At 43.1% G+C, this 15,189-nt stretch overlaps 1 protein-coding gene across 1 annotated transcript in view; it reads right to left on the bottom strand.

Annotated features, from left to right (window-relative positions):
- The window catches only part of LOC103799008 (latrophilin-3), a gene marked incomplete at its 5' end in the record, with an annotated part of 55,150 nt that extends 46,092 nt beyond the window's left edge, over positions 1-9,058 (bottom strand). Inside the window, 3 exons of the mRNA XM_009071299.1 lie at positions 920-986; positions 8,098-8,318; positions 8,849-9,058. Coding sequence (XP_009069547.1) covers positions 920-986; positions 8,098-8,318; positions 8,849-9,058 — 498 coding nt within the window. The remainder of the gene's footprint in view (positions 1-919; positions 987-8,097; positions 8,319-8,848) is intronic.
- Between the last annotated feature and the right edge of the window lie 6,131 nt (positions 9,059-15,189).

Raw genomic sequence — 15,189 nt, 5'->3', positions numbered from 1 at the left:
ACAATGCGAAGCTGAAAAACAAAACCAAAATAGTTTGATTTGTCTGTAAAAGATGTGCCTAAAAGATCAATGCCTCAGCGTTAAGAAGGCTGCCAATTCCTGGAAGGGAGTTTCCCCAAAAGCCCAGTCCAGAGTTTGAGACACAATCAAAAAGGGAAGGTACCTTTTTAAGAATGGATAGCTTAAGGGGAAAAAAGCCCAAACAGTTGTAGTTGGTGGCACAGCCCCCTTCCTGATTTGGAAGGCTGCTGTAAAGGCCCCTAATTGCAGGAGAAGCAGAAAAAACAGAGACAATGTCTGCATTGAAGTGAGAGCACCTGGTTTTCTGTGCTAGCCAAACTGTAGTCTAGTCAAAACAAAGGATGGTTTATTTAAGCCATATTGTAGCAATTAAAGTATAAGAAAACTCCAGCTGTCTCTAAAGTTGGGTTCTCTACCTTGTTGCTGTGCTAGCTGATAAGCTGGCAATGTGCTAAACATGAAGTCACACGAGCTTCAACTTCTGCTGGGAAGAAAAAGACCCTCATCAAACTTCTTTTTCAGTTTGGACTTTATTTCATTCCCCCATCCCAGATTTCCCTTTTTTTTTTGCAATATCAATGCAAAGCTCCACTCTGAAATTCAAACAGGGTGCGAGCCATGAGTGGCATCAAAATTGAGTTTGACGCTTCTAAATGTCCAAGGATAGAAATCAACTCTGCAAGTGCCTACTCCAAAGCTCCCCAGCCCATTTTGATCAAGTATTTCACAAAGCCAAGAGCCTCTCATAATGAGGGTCTAATTGCTTGTGCCAGGCAGGGTCAAAGAAGAACATGCCTTTCTCGAATTAATCTGTGTAAATTAAAGATAAAGAGTTAAGGGACAGCAAAAGTTTTATTTCTTGAACTGAAAGATGGAGTAGTTAATTAGGAGTTCTTACCATAATTATCAAGGTCGCTGGTCCTATAAAGCTCCAAATGAAGTAGGTGTCAAGTCGGAGCCAACATCTGTAATGAAACACAGGGGAAAGCAGGCATTCAAGGACTGCACCCAGGACATACATCAAGAGTGAGCGAGTGACAGAGAAGAATGTGAGCTGCAAAACACGCCGGTGGGAGACAGGAAATATTACATTGCTTGTTCATTTAAATGCTGAATTATGTGCCCGATTTCTGACAGTGCTATTGATGGAGTAAGATAATTACCTCTAGAGGAAGCAGGGAGAAAATGGCACATGGCCTAGTTGCTAAGACTTTCGGTATCTGTTGGAAAAAAATCCCTAAACAGTAGGGTTTTTTTAAGGAAGGGGTCTGATCAGCATCCATAGAGCTTCTGCTTTTTGCTCCTCTTTTCTCTCCAGCTCTGATAGAGACAGCAAGCTGTCTGTCAGTTGTCAAGTGAGATGACATTTTTCTAGCAAGCAAATTGGAGCAAATTTGGTGCAAATAGGAATATCATTTGGATAACAGAAGGCTGAGGTTTAATTAGGTTCAGCAACTTCCCGCTTAAAATGTTTGATTTCCCTGAGCCGCTGGAGTGTTTTGTTTCCACTAATGTTTCCAGGATTGCATATGGTCTGGCTATCGCAAGATTCATGGCCTAAAACTAAATTATTAATCTCTTAATTTCAAACGCATTTAATACTCCCCACATTTTTTAAGGCCCCTGGGAAATTACACTTCCATTCCTAGTTCATTCCAGGTGACAGGAAGATAAAATGGAAGTGAGTGGTTACAAGACAGACGAATGTAAATTCCAAGAAAGTTTCACATGATGTTTAAAATAATAATATCTTGTCGTGTTTGCAATGCTGCAAATCACAGCTCCGTTTATACACAAAGGACTTATACTAAACATCTGATGGAATTTCATAATTAGGCAAGTGACAGGAACTGCATATATGAATTTATCATGGTGGAAATGAGAGCAATTCTCACAAATGACAGCTCTAGTGTATGCACTTAGTGTTTTTTCCTTCCAATGGACTTTGCAACAGGCAGAAAGGTCTGTGTCAGCAGCCCCACAGGAGATGATCAGCAGGAGATGGCTGCCCAGAGAATAAAACATCCCCTGAACCTCTGTGACTGGGAGAAGCCAAGATATGAATAAATTCAAAAATGCAGGAAAAGCTTCTCACTTCCCTCCCTGCCCATATAGCTTTCAGGACTCGTCAGAGTTGAAGATATACATATAGTCATGCCACTATTTGTCACAAATTAAAATATTGCCACTTCTGTGGCTGTCATTCCTGAACTGCCTCTGCAGCTGTTCGTCGACAATCTTCATGTGATAGCATCAAAATCGTAATGCAAGAGGCAAACGGAGGCTATCAGAGCAATTGCAGGGAAATCTTGTTTCCTCTGTGGCTGCTGAAGTTCAAGGTGATTCAGATGCAGCTGGTAATGGAATAACATGAGTGACTTGAAACTACTTGAGTCTGATTCCCTATAGGAAAGGGTTTATGTGATCATGACATCTGTGTATCACCCATAATAACACATGAAATGTCACCCTATTGCAACTAGATTTGACAAATGTCTGCATAGGAGCAGCTCACATATCAAGGGTATTTCAGGCTTTATACCTATCCCACCTCCCTTAAAAAAAAGTATAACTAGTGCTTATATCTCAACTGCCATATATAAAACAGGGAATATGCAGCTCTGCCACTTTTTTTTCTCCTGATAGAGAGTGCTGGTGTGTGGGAGAGGACTCAGAGGGCTGTGGTGCTTTGGGCTTTTTTAAAAATGAAAATATTTTGAACATTTTTTTGCCAGTTTAACATTCAAAACAACCCCCAGCCCCTGCTGCACAGAAATTGGGAACACAGTGTATTTTAGTTGCCATTAACCTGGTTTTCTTTCAGCATAAAAGAAAGCTCAGGGAAGAGGCAACACATAAGCCCTCTCTTTACTTCTTAAAGCACGGTGGCCCTGCCTATGGCCACATCTGGTGCAGCTGATTTTGAATGCAAATAGATTGGGATACTGGGAAAATAAGTGAAAGATGAAACACCAAATGAGCAACAAGCTGTTGCTGAGCGAAGAAGAGCAAAGCAACTGGTTCCTTTTCCAGGCATTCAAATGGATGGAATTTTCTACCCTGCTCCCTTAAAGAATCTGCCTCTTCAGTTGTGGAAAATAATTGAGTGACAAGAGACAGATGCTGTGAATGGGAAACAGCAGAGGAGCCAGATCCTGCCCTCAGGATAAGTGAAGGCCAGGCATGAAGCTGAAGGAGCTCCTTCCAATGAGAGGTGGATTCACCTAAACCGGAGTACAGTTTGTGAAAAACAGAGAAAGCTTTTTTCCCCACCTCTCTGCATGCTTCAATGAATGCAATGTCATTTTCTGTTTGTCTGAATAGAAAAATCACCTTCCTATGAATTATATGATACTCGGTCTTGGGTGACTAAACAGAAAGCTGCAGGACTAATTTGCAGAGGGACTTACAAAACCTGGGGGTTTTGGTGGTCATCAGGAAGAGATGCAGCTTTGAACCACATTTTAAGTCATACCTCATTAAAAATGCAAATTAAGACCAAAACATCAAAACACAGGCATCCCACCAATTGCGTTGAGAGCAGTAAATTGCTAATCAGACAAGTACCACACTGAGCTTTTCTCCTTTAAAAGACAAAAACCCACACACATAAGGAGCTGCATAAATGAGCTCCTCAAAACAAGGAAGCAATCAGGCAACTCACTTCCCAAAGCTGCTAATCTTGGGCTGCCGAGTTACTTCTGATCCTCCACATGCAGCTGTACCATGAACACGGACTTGTCACATTACAAGTTTAGACTTTTCTGCTGTTAAGCAAATGAACTGTTTCAGGGCTCAGTACAAGGCAGAGTGGATTATAAGAAACTGTGTAAATGCAGGGAATTCTGCTCAAAACCCCACTGCTTCTTTCAAAAGTCACACCAACATATTCAGTTCTTGTAATCAGCGCTGTGGCACTGCTTTCCTTGACTTTTTAATTTCCTCCTTTTCCACAGTGACAACTTGCTATATTCACCTAAAGCTTTTCCCAAGTAATAAAGACTACGAAGAGTTTACTGTATTTTCTGCATGAAGAAAAATCAAATACTAAACTATCCCTGGTGTGCATTAAATATAACCAATAAACAATCATTAGCTGCCATTGGACCATAAAATTTGAAGAGCCCTGAACGTATCATGTTGTTCATGGGAGCTCAGCAGTTTGTTTCACGTGGCTATACAGCTGCCTTGTCAGGGTGCAGTAACAGGATCTGTATGCACCAAAAATGCCTTTCAAGGGTGCAATATAAGTTCTGCTTAAGGGAGTTCAGCATTCATATTGCTCATGCTTTTTCCTCCAAATACTGGCACCAACACAGCAAATAAAACAAGTTTGGTGGAGCCACCCAAGACATTGTTAGAAGCTATTTTCTGAGCAACATTTACATGCACGAAATGTTGGCAGCTGGCTGATGGTCTTGGAGGCTGTACATACACAGGGCTTTCATTTTGCTTTCTGACAGCTGGATTGCTTACCATGTATATCCCTCTTTCTAGCATTCCATAAGGGAAGAGAAAGGGGAAGAAACAAGAGAGAGATTTCTGCCATGATGAATTTGATCACCAGTGGATTAATATACCTACAAGTATGCTTTCTAAAATACATTGAACCATTCCAAGCATAGCTGCTTTCCTCTGCAATTTGTTAGAGGCTTTGATACGAAGCCCAGGAAAGTATGGGAATATGGAATAGCTTCTTGTTGTCAATTCTGGATGGCCTACTTCTTGCATGGGTCCTCTCAAAGGGAGGCTGCTAAAGTCTTAATTGAGCTTTTACTGAATTTTAGACAAAAGTGATTTTCAAACATTAAGAAAAGTGCAAATGCTATTTTTTTTTTTTTTGCATTTTGCAGTATTTCCCACAGTCCTTGACATTAAATCCATTCTTGTGATGGACGGATTTGGTTAACACACAGGACAAGGCAAATGATGCAACTTTTTTAGACTGCAATTCTGGTATCTTCCTTTTTTTTTTCCCAGCAAAACTCGAGCTGTCGCCATTTAAGACTCAATAGCTGAAGACCTGGCCTGTAAGAAATGGTTACTCAGAAATTCACATGAACATTGCCAGAATTGCTTTGGCAATGTGGGGGGACCACACTCTCTGCAGTGGGCCTTCCTGCTTTTCATCTTTACTTTAGGAATTACAACCACAATAAGGTGAGATGACACATTTCTGATTTATCTGTGGGAAAGGACCAAACGTGGCTCAGCCTGCTCACATGAATAGCCCCTGCTGGGCTGAAGGGGATGACCTTTTAATGGAATCACTATGCTGCTGCTTGGTTATAAAAGCAAATTAATCTCCTAATATAAGTGGTTGAACAAAAAAAAAAAAAACACAAAAGGATCAATACCAATCCTTGGAATAACTGAATGTAAAAGAGTCTCTGTATTGGGCAGCTACTGTGAAACTCCAATATAATAGAATCATAGAATCAACCAGGTTGGAAGAGACCTCAAAGATCGAGTCCAACCCTACCGTGGTTACTAGACCATGGCACTAAGTGTCACATCCAGTCTCATCTTGAAAACCTCCAGAGATGGTGAATCCACCACCTCCCTGGGCAGCACATTCCAATGCCTGACTACTCTCTCCATATAAAAAATCTCTTCCTAATATCCAGCCTAAACTTCCCCTGGCAGAGCTTGAGTCTGTGCCCTCTTGTCCTACTGCTGGTTGCCTGCAAGAAGAATCAGTCAGGTTGGAAGGGACCACAGTGGGTCATCTCATCCAACCTCCCTGTTCAAGCAGTGTCATCCTAAAGTACACTGCACAGGATTGAGTCCAGACTGTTCTTGAATACCTCCAGTGAAGGAGAATCTACGACCTCTCTCAGCAATCTGTTCCAATGTGCAGTGACTTGCACAGTAAAGAAGTTCTCCCTCATATTCAGGTGGAACTTTATGTGCTTAAGTTTCTGCCTGCTATCTCTTGTTTTATTAGCCTGCACCACTGAGAAGAGTCTGGCTCCATCTTCTTGGCACACCCCCTTTAGATACTTATATACATTAATGAGGTCCCCTCTCAGTCATCTCATCTCAAGACTGAACAGTCTCAAGAATACTAGGACATGGGACACTTCTGAAAATCACAAGCACCAAGTGATGAGCAAAGCAAAAGAGAGGGGAACAATGGCCTGTTCCTGGCTATGTAATCTGGACCTGTGTTACAGGGGGGTTGGATTTGGAAAAGAAAATGAAATCAAGAAAACCTACACTGGGTGTCTGAGCAAATCATTCTGAGATGTATGAATGATGGCAGCAAATGCCAGGCAAAAACCAAACAACACTAACAGTTCCATAAGTCCTCCTTAAACAAATGCAGTAAATAATGGAGGGAGGCAAGTAATATATTCCAGAGGATGTTTTACAAAACCCGGCAAAACCGAGCAACTTCTTGCAATCAAATTATGTATGCCTGGCATATAGCTCACTACAAATTCTAATCAGTTCTACCCTTCTAATAACATTATACTGAAAAATACATCATCATCCATCAACCAGATGGAGCATGATAGTTATACAAAACATATTGTATGCTTTTTATTTTCCACTATGAGAATGTGATAAAATTGTGCATTTTGGAATTAAAAATTATAAATAAATATTTTAGGGTTTGCAAATCTCTGTAAATACTTATTTGCAAAATATTATATATGCATGTTTAATCATTTAAAATACTACTTTATGCTGTGGGGAGAGAGACATAATTTACTGGCACATGCACAGGACTGCTGCCTCCTCAATGCCAAGATAGTGAAGTTTTGCTGTTCACCTCCAGCAAATTTCAGCCAAACTTTCTGCCTGTACCTTCTATGCCATGGAAACATTTGGGCACCCAAGGCCTGCCGGAAAAAGGCAGGATATCCCATGGAATATGTTTATTTCTCTGTGCTTCAGAAAGGTCCATATGTTAATTTAACAGGAGTGGGAACATTTCAGCACCGCAAAGCTGCCATGGAGTTTATGGTAGCTGTGATAAGGTGCCATGTATTCCCAGACTCTACAGCCAACCTGCTGTGTGTCATTAGCTCCCACAGCCTACACTGGTACTCTGGTTGTCCCTACAGAGCATCACAAAGAACTTTTCAAAGATGAGGGCGGACGCAAATCAACTGCTCGCTCACGTCCAAAGCGATGGCCTGGGCTTGGGGATGCCCTTGTCCTTTTACTACGAGGGAAAAAGTAAGACATTTTCAGCATGCAACAGTTACAGAACACTGTAAGAGAATACAGTTTGTGCCAGCTTCAAACTAGCTGTAATACTGGGTTGTCTGGATAGGCAGACAAAAATGTTGAGAGAAGTCAAAAGGATCACTCTGGTGCTCCAAAGCCTGTGATGGTAATGCTGCAGAAGTCACAGGGTGAACAGCATGGAAAGTTGCCACTAAACACAAGACTGCAAACTAGACCAGCGAGGACACAGCTCCAGCAAAGGCAGATATGTGGAAACTCATGGCCCTTTGGCTGTAACATGATTGTCCCATGTAGGCTACTGTGAAGGCTCAATTTTCCATTAGACAGTGTTGCATGATAGTCTAAATTGTGCTTTGATACCAGCTTCATCAGTGCTGAAAACACTTAAGAATATTCATAATGATAAATGATATAGCTGTTCCAATTTGCAAAGAGCCTAATGCATTCCACAGTCATCATCTATTTTGCCTGCAGGCTCTGTTAATTTGATAGAATACTTAAAAAAAAAGAGGAAGAAAACAGTGCTTCTTCACCCACATAAGAAATATGCTACGGTTAGAGAAGGATGACCTTGCTGATATAATACCAAACTGAGACTTAGGACAGTCACCTCTCCTGATGTTATGCAATGATGTGATAAAATTTTCCTCAACTGACTTCCCTAGAAAATACCTTTGCAAATCATTTCATAGTGGGGAATTTGTTCCATGTCATCATATACTCACATCATGGACTGCTTTGGAGGCACAGAGATAAGGCAAGGCATGCCTCATGGCTGAGCTCTGCCTGCAAAAGCCTTCTGGGCTCCTCATGTTCCTTTATTGTCCCCATTTCCATCTCAACTGACCAGGTTTAAGCAATACCAAGTTCACTCACACTTTGTCTGTGCCATAGCTCCGGTAGTCCACTGCTGCTGATACGGCCACAATCAGTGCAGGCATGCCGTAGCCAACCAAATAGAAGTACTTCCTCCGGGAGTGTTCACTCTCAAAAACCTCCACCAGCATGATGTAGAGCTGCACCCCCTCCAGGAACATCCAGGTGAAAGCTGCCAGGAAGAAGAAGTGCAGGAGGGCAGCAAAGATGGCACAGGCAATCTGTGTGCGGATTGAAAAGAGCAAGGGAAGATGTTTGTACCACACTGAAGCAACTCAAGAGTCAGAAGTACTCTTACTGGAAGGTTTAATAAAAATGAGGTAGTTCTTATCTTTCCTCTCCAAAGGAAGAACATTTTTTCACTTGGAAAATGCGTGTGAACTATTTTAAAATAGACACATCTTTGCGTATATGAATTATATTTAAAGATACAAAGGTACATATACACACAATCTAGCAAATAAACATATAAAGATGTACGTCATATAAGTGAATATAGTACACAGCATATAGTATAATTTACAACCTGCTTATTGACCATGCACACACATTATTTACAAGCAACACACATAGAGCCTCTGAAATCACAGCAGCCATCAACATGTGTCTCACAGTTAACCAGGGGACCAGCCCTGTGAGGCTTCATGCATGGAATTAAGACAGTGCTGGAATGTATCTCACTGCATGGTCAAACATCCCACATGCACTGAGACAAGCACCTGTAACAGAAGCAGAGTGCTTTGCCTCTTACCGGCTGGTCAGTCCGGTTGATGCCAATGAGGAAGAGCAGTTCTGCCACGAAGAGGCTGATGCATAAGTTCTTGTGAATTGTGTTGCGGTCACTCTGCAGTCCACGGAAGAAGCAGAAGGTGAAGATGCAGATCAGGAGGCAGACCAGTGAGAGCAGGATACCAACCCATGTGATGAAGTCCAGGAGCAGGTCGTGGACTGCATCACTGTGCTGAAGATAAAACCAAAAAACCTCATCAGTTGCATGATGCATAACTTCTAATTCATCCCAGACACAGAGTGAGGTTGTCTGAGACCATTCCTCAAATACTTCTATCTACTCACCAAGCTGTGACACAAGAGACCAGTATCAAAAAGATTAAATGGACCTAAACTTGAATCCTGCAGCAAGAAAGTTGCCACCTGAAACACAGACTTCAAAGCATCTTGCAAGCTGCAAGTGTCCTGAACAGATTCAGACCCCCAAACACCCTAGACACAACAATGGTGTTGTTGAAAACATATGTCATAGCTACTCTGACATGCAGCTCCATCTTTTTCAAACATGGCAAAGGAGCATCTGGACACACAGTATAAAGAACCATTGAACACAGTGAAGCGAGTGTAAAAAGGTGTTTCATGTTAACAGCATTGTGTCCAACAACCTCAAGTCCATTACAATCATTTACCAATAGTGAAAAGAGATTCTCTTTAAATGTTCACAGAGATGTATGAGCTCAGAGGCTTTGGACAGAAAGCCATAGGGGAAGGAGAAAAGAAGTTTGTTTTTCAAAGCCTGGAGTTATATTTTAAAACTCCTGGCAAGTCAGATTGGTCTCTAGAATGTTACAGAGAAAAAAAGACCTTTTAACACTTACGTGCTTTTAAACTCTAACAGAACAGTGACTTCAAGATAGACTGGAAAGTGTGTGATTCTCTGTGATGAACTTGTAACATGTTTTTACTCCAAAGCCATGCAATCAAGGCCATTGCAATGGCAACATCAGGGAACAAAGTTTTGTCAGGAGAGCATAGGCATGCCTTGTTCTGCTGATAAAACAGTGCTGTACTGCTCCTGCTCTCACACTGTGTGTCCCAAACAGAATGAGGGGAGGGATGGGACTCTCCTGGTGAGAGTATCCCACATCCTTAATCCTCATTCAGACCGTGAAACTCGGCTGTAACTCCCCAAGTTCTCACCAGATGTGGTGAAATTACTTAGTAAAATGTAAATACATGGTGAGTCACAAGATGGCTGCTCAGGGGCTAAGTGGTTAGAGTCAATGAGCTGGCAAAAAGACTGGCTGGAAATCTCTGGGGGCTCTTCAGAAAGATCAGAGTGGCTTGAAACCCAGCTTTGTGGTCCACCAGGCTGCATTTTAAATGGCAATCATATTCCCGACCACTTGTGGTATTTCGATGACTCAGGCATTATGTAGGCTGGCAAATACAATAGTGTCACACTTCAAACAGCCGGGGCAAACTGGAAACATTTTTCTCTCCATGGGATAAAAGCTTATGACAGATGGAAGGAAAAGGTGATTAATTTATCCATTTTCTTTGCTTGCTAGCCAATGATAAAGCCACATCAAACGTCAGGTCTTTCCCAATACACACTCTGCAATGTCAGCACCCCCGAGAAATAGCTCAAACCTTTCAGCTCTTTGGCTTTATCAGCATGAGTGACAGGTATCAAATGAGAATGAAAGATGGGGAGCAACCCTCTGCTCCATCTCTTCCATGTTGGAAGTTTTCTCTCCAGGGAGACTTAGAGGTGGAGAGATGGAGGGTTCCTTTACCAAAGCTTTGCTCTTGCAGCTCTTCATGAGCATTTCCAGTATCTAAGGAACTAGAGGTCGTAAGTCCAACAGGGAGATAAGAAATCATTGTGTGCTTTCTGTAGATCATGATATTCCAGCTAGCTCATCCCGCAGCGCCCAGAAAACTGACAAGATGAAGGTCATAATTTTCCTGGCAGCTGTGCATTGCTTTATCTCAGTGTCATTCCAGTTCATTTATCCCTCTTAACTCTGCTAAAAAATGTTAATGCAAACCTTGCACCTTAAAAATCATTCTTTCTCCTGAGGATGCTGGGAAATGGCAGGAGAAATCTCCCTGCACAAGCCCTCATCTGATTAGATTGCCCAGCCAGGCTGAATTGGCCAAGAACTCTTGGGCTGGGTGAACAGGACAAGGCAGCTAATGCAGGTGGATCCAAGGAGAAAGAAACCAGACTTTTGCCAGATGCATACACCCCACCTAGATGCAGCCAACAGCACAGATTCATCTATCCCAAGACAAATTTAGCTTGGCACAGGGAAAATTCTCTGAGGGCTTCTTCCCCTGGGTGAGATGAATCCCACAGGTCTCAGCTCCTGTACCTCTTGCCACAAAACCACAACTCTGCTGACTTTAAGATATGATGCAGGAATTACAGGTGGTTTTGCTCCTGGAGAGGGATCCTAGTATCTAGGTTCATGGTCTGCTGCTTGCCCACAAAGCTCTCCAAGCTTAGCAATAAACATGCATCATTGTTGTATTGTTATTATCACTCATAATACTGTTCTTAAAAATATTAATTGTAAAGATAATACTAATTTTATGTACACACCATTCACCCCTGGAGTGCTGGGAAATAACCACAAAACCAACTTCTCCATAATTATGAATTCTCTCTCCCCAAACAACAAATTCACAAAAGAACAAACTAAACGGAATAATAAAAATAAACTGGGAGCAAGAGCAATTTAAAAACACCTCAGGGGAAAAAAATATGAATTTGTAGCTTTTCTGGTAAAGTCCACGAGAAGAAGTGAGCTGAATTTCAACGGCTGGGTGTACTTGATCCGTTTGGGATGCCCAGCTTAAGATGAAGAGCTGATGGGTCAGGGAAGAGTTGCTGAGCACTGGCATCCTTCCAAGGGCAGTGCCAAATACCCTTAGGGCAGGCATATCCAGAGCTTTTACACCTGCAAGTACAACAAAAGGGAACTTGCCTTTTCCTGGTGGCTGAAACTTGTAAATAACTGCACTTTCAAGAGCCACAAAGCAGAATAATAATGGGAAAAGGAGGAACAGTGATTATCACTCCCAGTGATATGAGCTTATCCTTGCCATCACCCAAGCACAATGTGGCAAATAAGGGAGCAACATACCTGGTTTACACCGTTGGTATATGGAGTTCCAGGGTTAAGTACAATACATAGCGCACCAAATTTTTGTCTCTGGGTCTTAGTCTCCAAGCCTAGCCCCCTAATCACAGAACAAAATGCAAGAGGAGCAAATCCTCTCTTTATTTACCGTGTCCAGCACTGTTCAAAGACTCCTTGACTAAGGATAAAATAGTTTTGATGTACATGCTGATCACTAAATCACAGAATGGTTAAGGTTGGAAGGGCCCACCAGTGGTGTGTCATGTGGTCCAGCCTTCTCCGCTCGAGTCCAGCTAGACTCTGTGCCACTCATCATGACCCTCTGGAATCTGCCATTCCCAGAAGATCCCTAATGATATCCTTCCAACACAATGCAAGTCCTAGGGTCTTTAAAGCATGAAAAATACATCTGAAACCACCACTGTATTGTTAACAGTCAACTCCTGCTTCTCAATGATCTTCCAAATCAGGCAACCAGAAGAGCCCAAGAGAGATATCAGTTCAAAAGACAATTTCCTGATAGCATCAATCCTTGTCCAAATGCACCATGGCTGTGGACTGGTGTGACATGACCTAGCATGCAAGACACTGAGTTTTGTTACCACTTAACTACACTAGCTTTACAGGTAAACTGATACAGATTATTTTCAGCACAGGAACAATTTAGTGAGTAATAGAAAGAAATAAAATAATCCACTTCAGTGAAACAGTTTCTATTTTAAGTATGTTTTGCATGTATGATTTAGGTGTGAGCCTGACCCAAAGCCCAGTGAAAGGAGATGTCTCTGGCCTTGGAATAAAGCCCTGGTTTTGCTTTGGTGGGGCCAAGAGCAGTAGGAGGGCACTGATTGAGACTTGTGCAGAGGGAGCTTAAGGAGCACTGGTAGCAACCACAGCAGGGTAAGCAGACAGCCTAGACATTATCCAGGCTGGGAAAATCGATGAGCATCTCTGGCCTGTATGCCAGAGCTAAGCTAATAAAAACAAATCCCAGGGAATGCCAGCTTATGACAGAATGGCTCTCCCTGAGATGAACAGCCACTTCCTTCCCTATTAAAAACACCAGTAGAAAAAAAAACCCAGCCAAACTGAGCTGCCAGCAGCAAAGGACACATTCCTTTGCCTAATCTGTCCCTCCAGGAATGGAAGGAGTAATATCTTTGGGGGTGGAGGAACAAGCAAGCAGTAAATAAAAACACAGTGTCATCATCTAGCTTGGTGCCTGGTGGGAGCTGGCAGTGTGCTGGACTGTACAGAGACCCAAGTGGGACAGGTTTGAACTTCTGTGCATTGCTGAAGCTTCTCCTTGGATTTGTAGCCATTTGGGCCCATGCTGGGTCCCTCTGCCATTTCCCCCCATTGCTGGTGTTGAGAGAAGATTACTGCTATGACCTGATTGTAAGGCTCAGTGGCTAAGTGCAAATGGCTACTCAAGAAGCAAACAGTTTTGTAGATGTGTCAAAAGCATCAGCTGGGGTACATGGACTGGGAGAAAACCCCAAGGACTCCTACAGCACATATGGGCTGGTTAAGGGCATGACCTACCATGGCTATGCAGGCATGAAAGGTTTTGAGGGAGCTTTTTCCCCTCTGCGGCCAAGAGCAATATGTGCTGGGGGAGATCCCTTTGTTTTAGCACCCATCTTCTTCATCTTCCCCAAGGCTGCACTGAGGGAGGGAGGCAGTTCTGCTCCACAGTGAACAGAGCACACATGGACCTGGTATGGATCCTCTCCGTGCTCTGCAAAGGCAGCACCGTCAGGTTGTAAACCAGGAATAAAGAGCCTAATTCCCTCCTGAAGCCACTGTGCAACATCACTGTCTTCTGACTATGGACACTCACAATAAGGGTCAGATCCCCCAGCACTCCTGCAAGGTGGTTTAGTCCCCTTTCCTACCCTTGCCTTAGACCACAAAGCTGCCTTCATATTCTGCACAGGCAACACAGACCATCTTCCTCCTCTTCTGCCTTCCTCAGCAAGAGGAATTCCCACAAACTTCACCCCAAAATGCAACAGCCTTCCAGTGACTGCCAGAAGCAGCAGCCAGCACAAATCACAGAAATCTCCCTGGCCAGAATAAAGCTATATGGGGAGAGGTGTGCAGAGAGAAATGGGTACAGACCTCACCTCACCATGTGTCACAAACACTACTGTGGATACAGAGTGTGGCAGGAGCCCAGTGTTACCATTGTATTCACCAACACTGCTGCAACTGAGATGCAGCCGAGGTGACATTCAGCTGTGGAGAGGAGGTGTGTCTTGGAATAGTAACTGTATCATCTATCCATCATCCTGCCCCCCCTCTGCTGGCTGGATTTAGGCAGCTCTGCTTACTCACATGGCATCTCCAACCTGAGAAATGAGCTACAGCAGCTGTGCCAAACTCAGTGCAGACATCAAACCACCCAAGCTGCTAGCTTGTGAGTTTCCAGAAAAAGGCTGGTCACAGCATCGTCAGCTTCTGCTGTCACAGCAATGGCCTTATCCAGCTTGGTGCTGGAAGACAGCTGGGACATAGTTCCACCACACCATGGCCACTACCTTTGCTTTGGTTCGCACATTCGCTTTGCTCTCAGACAGAACAGAAGGGGATAGTGAGACACAGAGCAAGTCTTAGTGCTTGCCAATGGGAGCTACATAAATTGCACATTCATTTTAGAACAGAGCATCAGGAAACCTGCAGGGTAGTGTTGTACCCATGCTTTGTGGCACAACTCCTTGCTATGCAACTAGCCCTGGCTGGCAGCTCAGAGAGTCAAGAACGATGATGCTAAGCAAATATGCACCCGTTGGACTGAGGGGAAAGCAAGCCATGGCTAATAAACCACAGATTCAGAGGCTCAGAGTACATGATTCTGAAGCCAGGCTCTAGCTGTTTTCAGGCTGGACACCCAAAAGTGGCTATCTGAGAAGATCTAGACCAATGCTTTGGGGAGCACAGAGACAAAGTTCAGCAAGACATCCAACCTGACAGAACTAGAAACTGTAAGACACAACTCAGGGTCAACACAAAAGGATGTGTGTCAAACTGAGGGGGTGGAACTCAAGGAACTCACTGGGGTGACTTGCTGCTAACTGTCTAACCTAGACAAAATGTCCAAGGACTGTTACCAGATACAACTCCGAATTGACCTCGCAGGCATAGATTACTTGACCTAATGGGTATATTTGAACTGAGTTGTAACAAAACTACAACTCCTAATTATATA

Source organism: Acanthisitta chloris, unplaced genomic scaffold, assembly GCF_000695815.1.
Source record: "Acanthisitta chloris isolate BGI_N310 unplaced genomic scaffold, ASM69581v1 scaffold10583, whole genome shotgun sequence".
In the NCBI taxonomy this organism is placed as follows: domain Eukaryota; kingdom Metazoa; phylum Chordata; class Aves; order Passeriformes; family Acanthisittidae; genus Acanthisitta; species Acanthisitta chloris.
The sequence above is the reverse complement of the archived record's forward strand: the minus strand, read 5'-3'. Positions and strand labels throughout refer to the sequence as shown.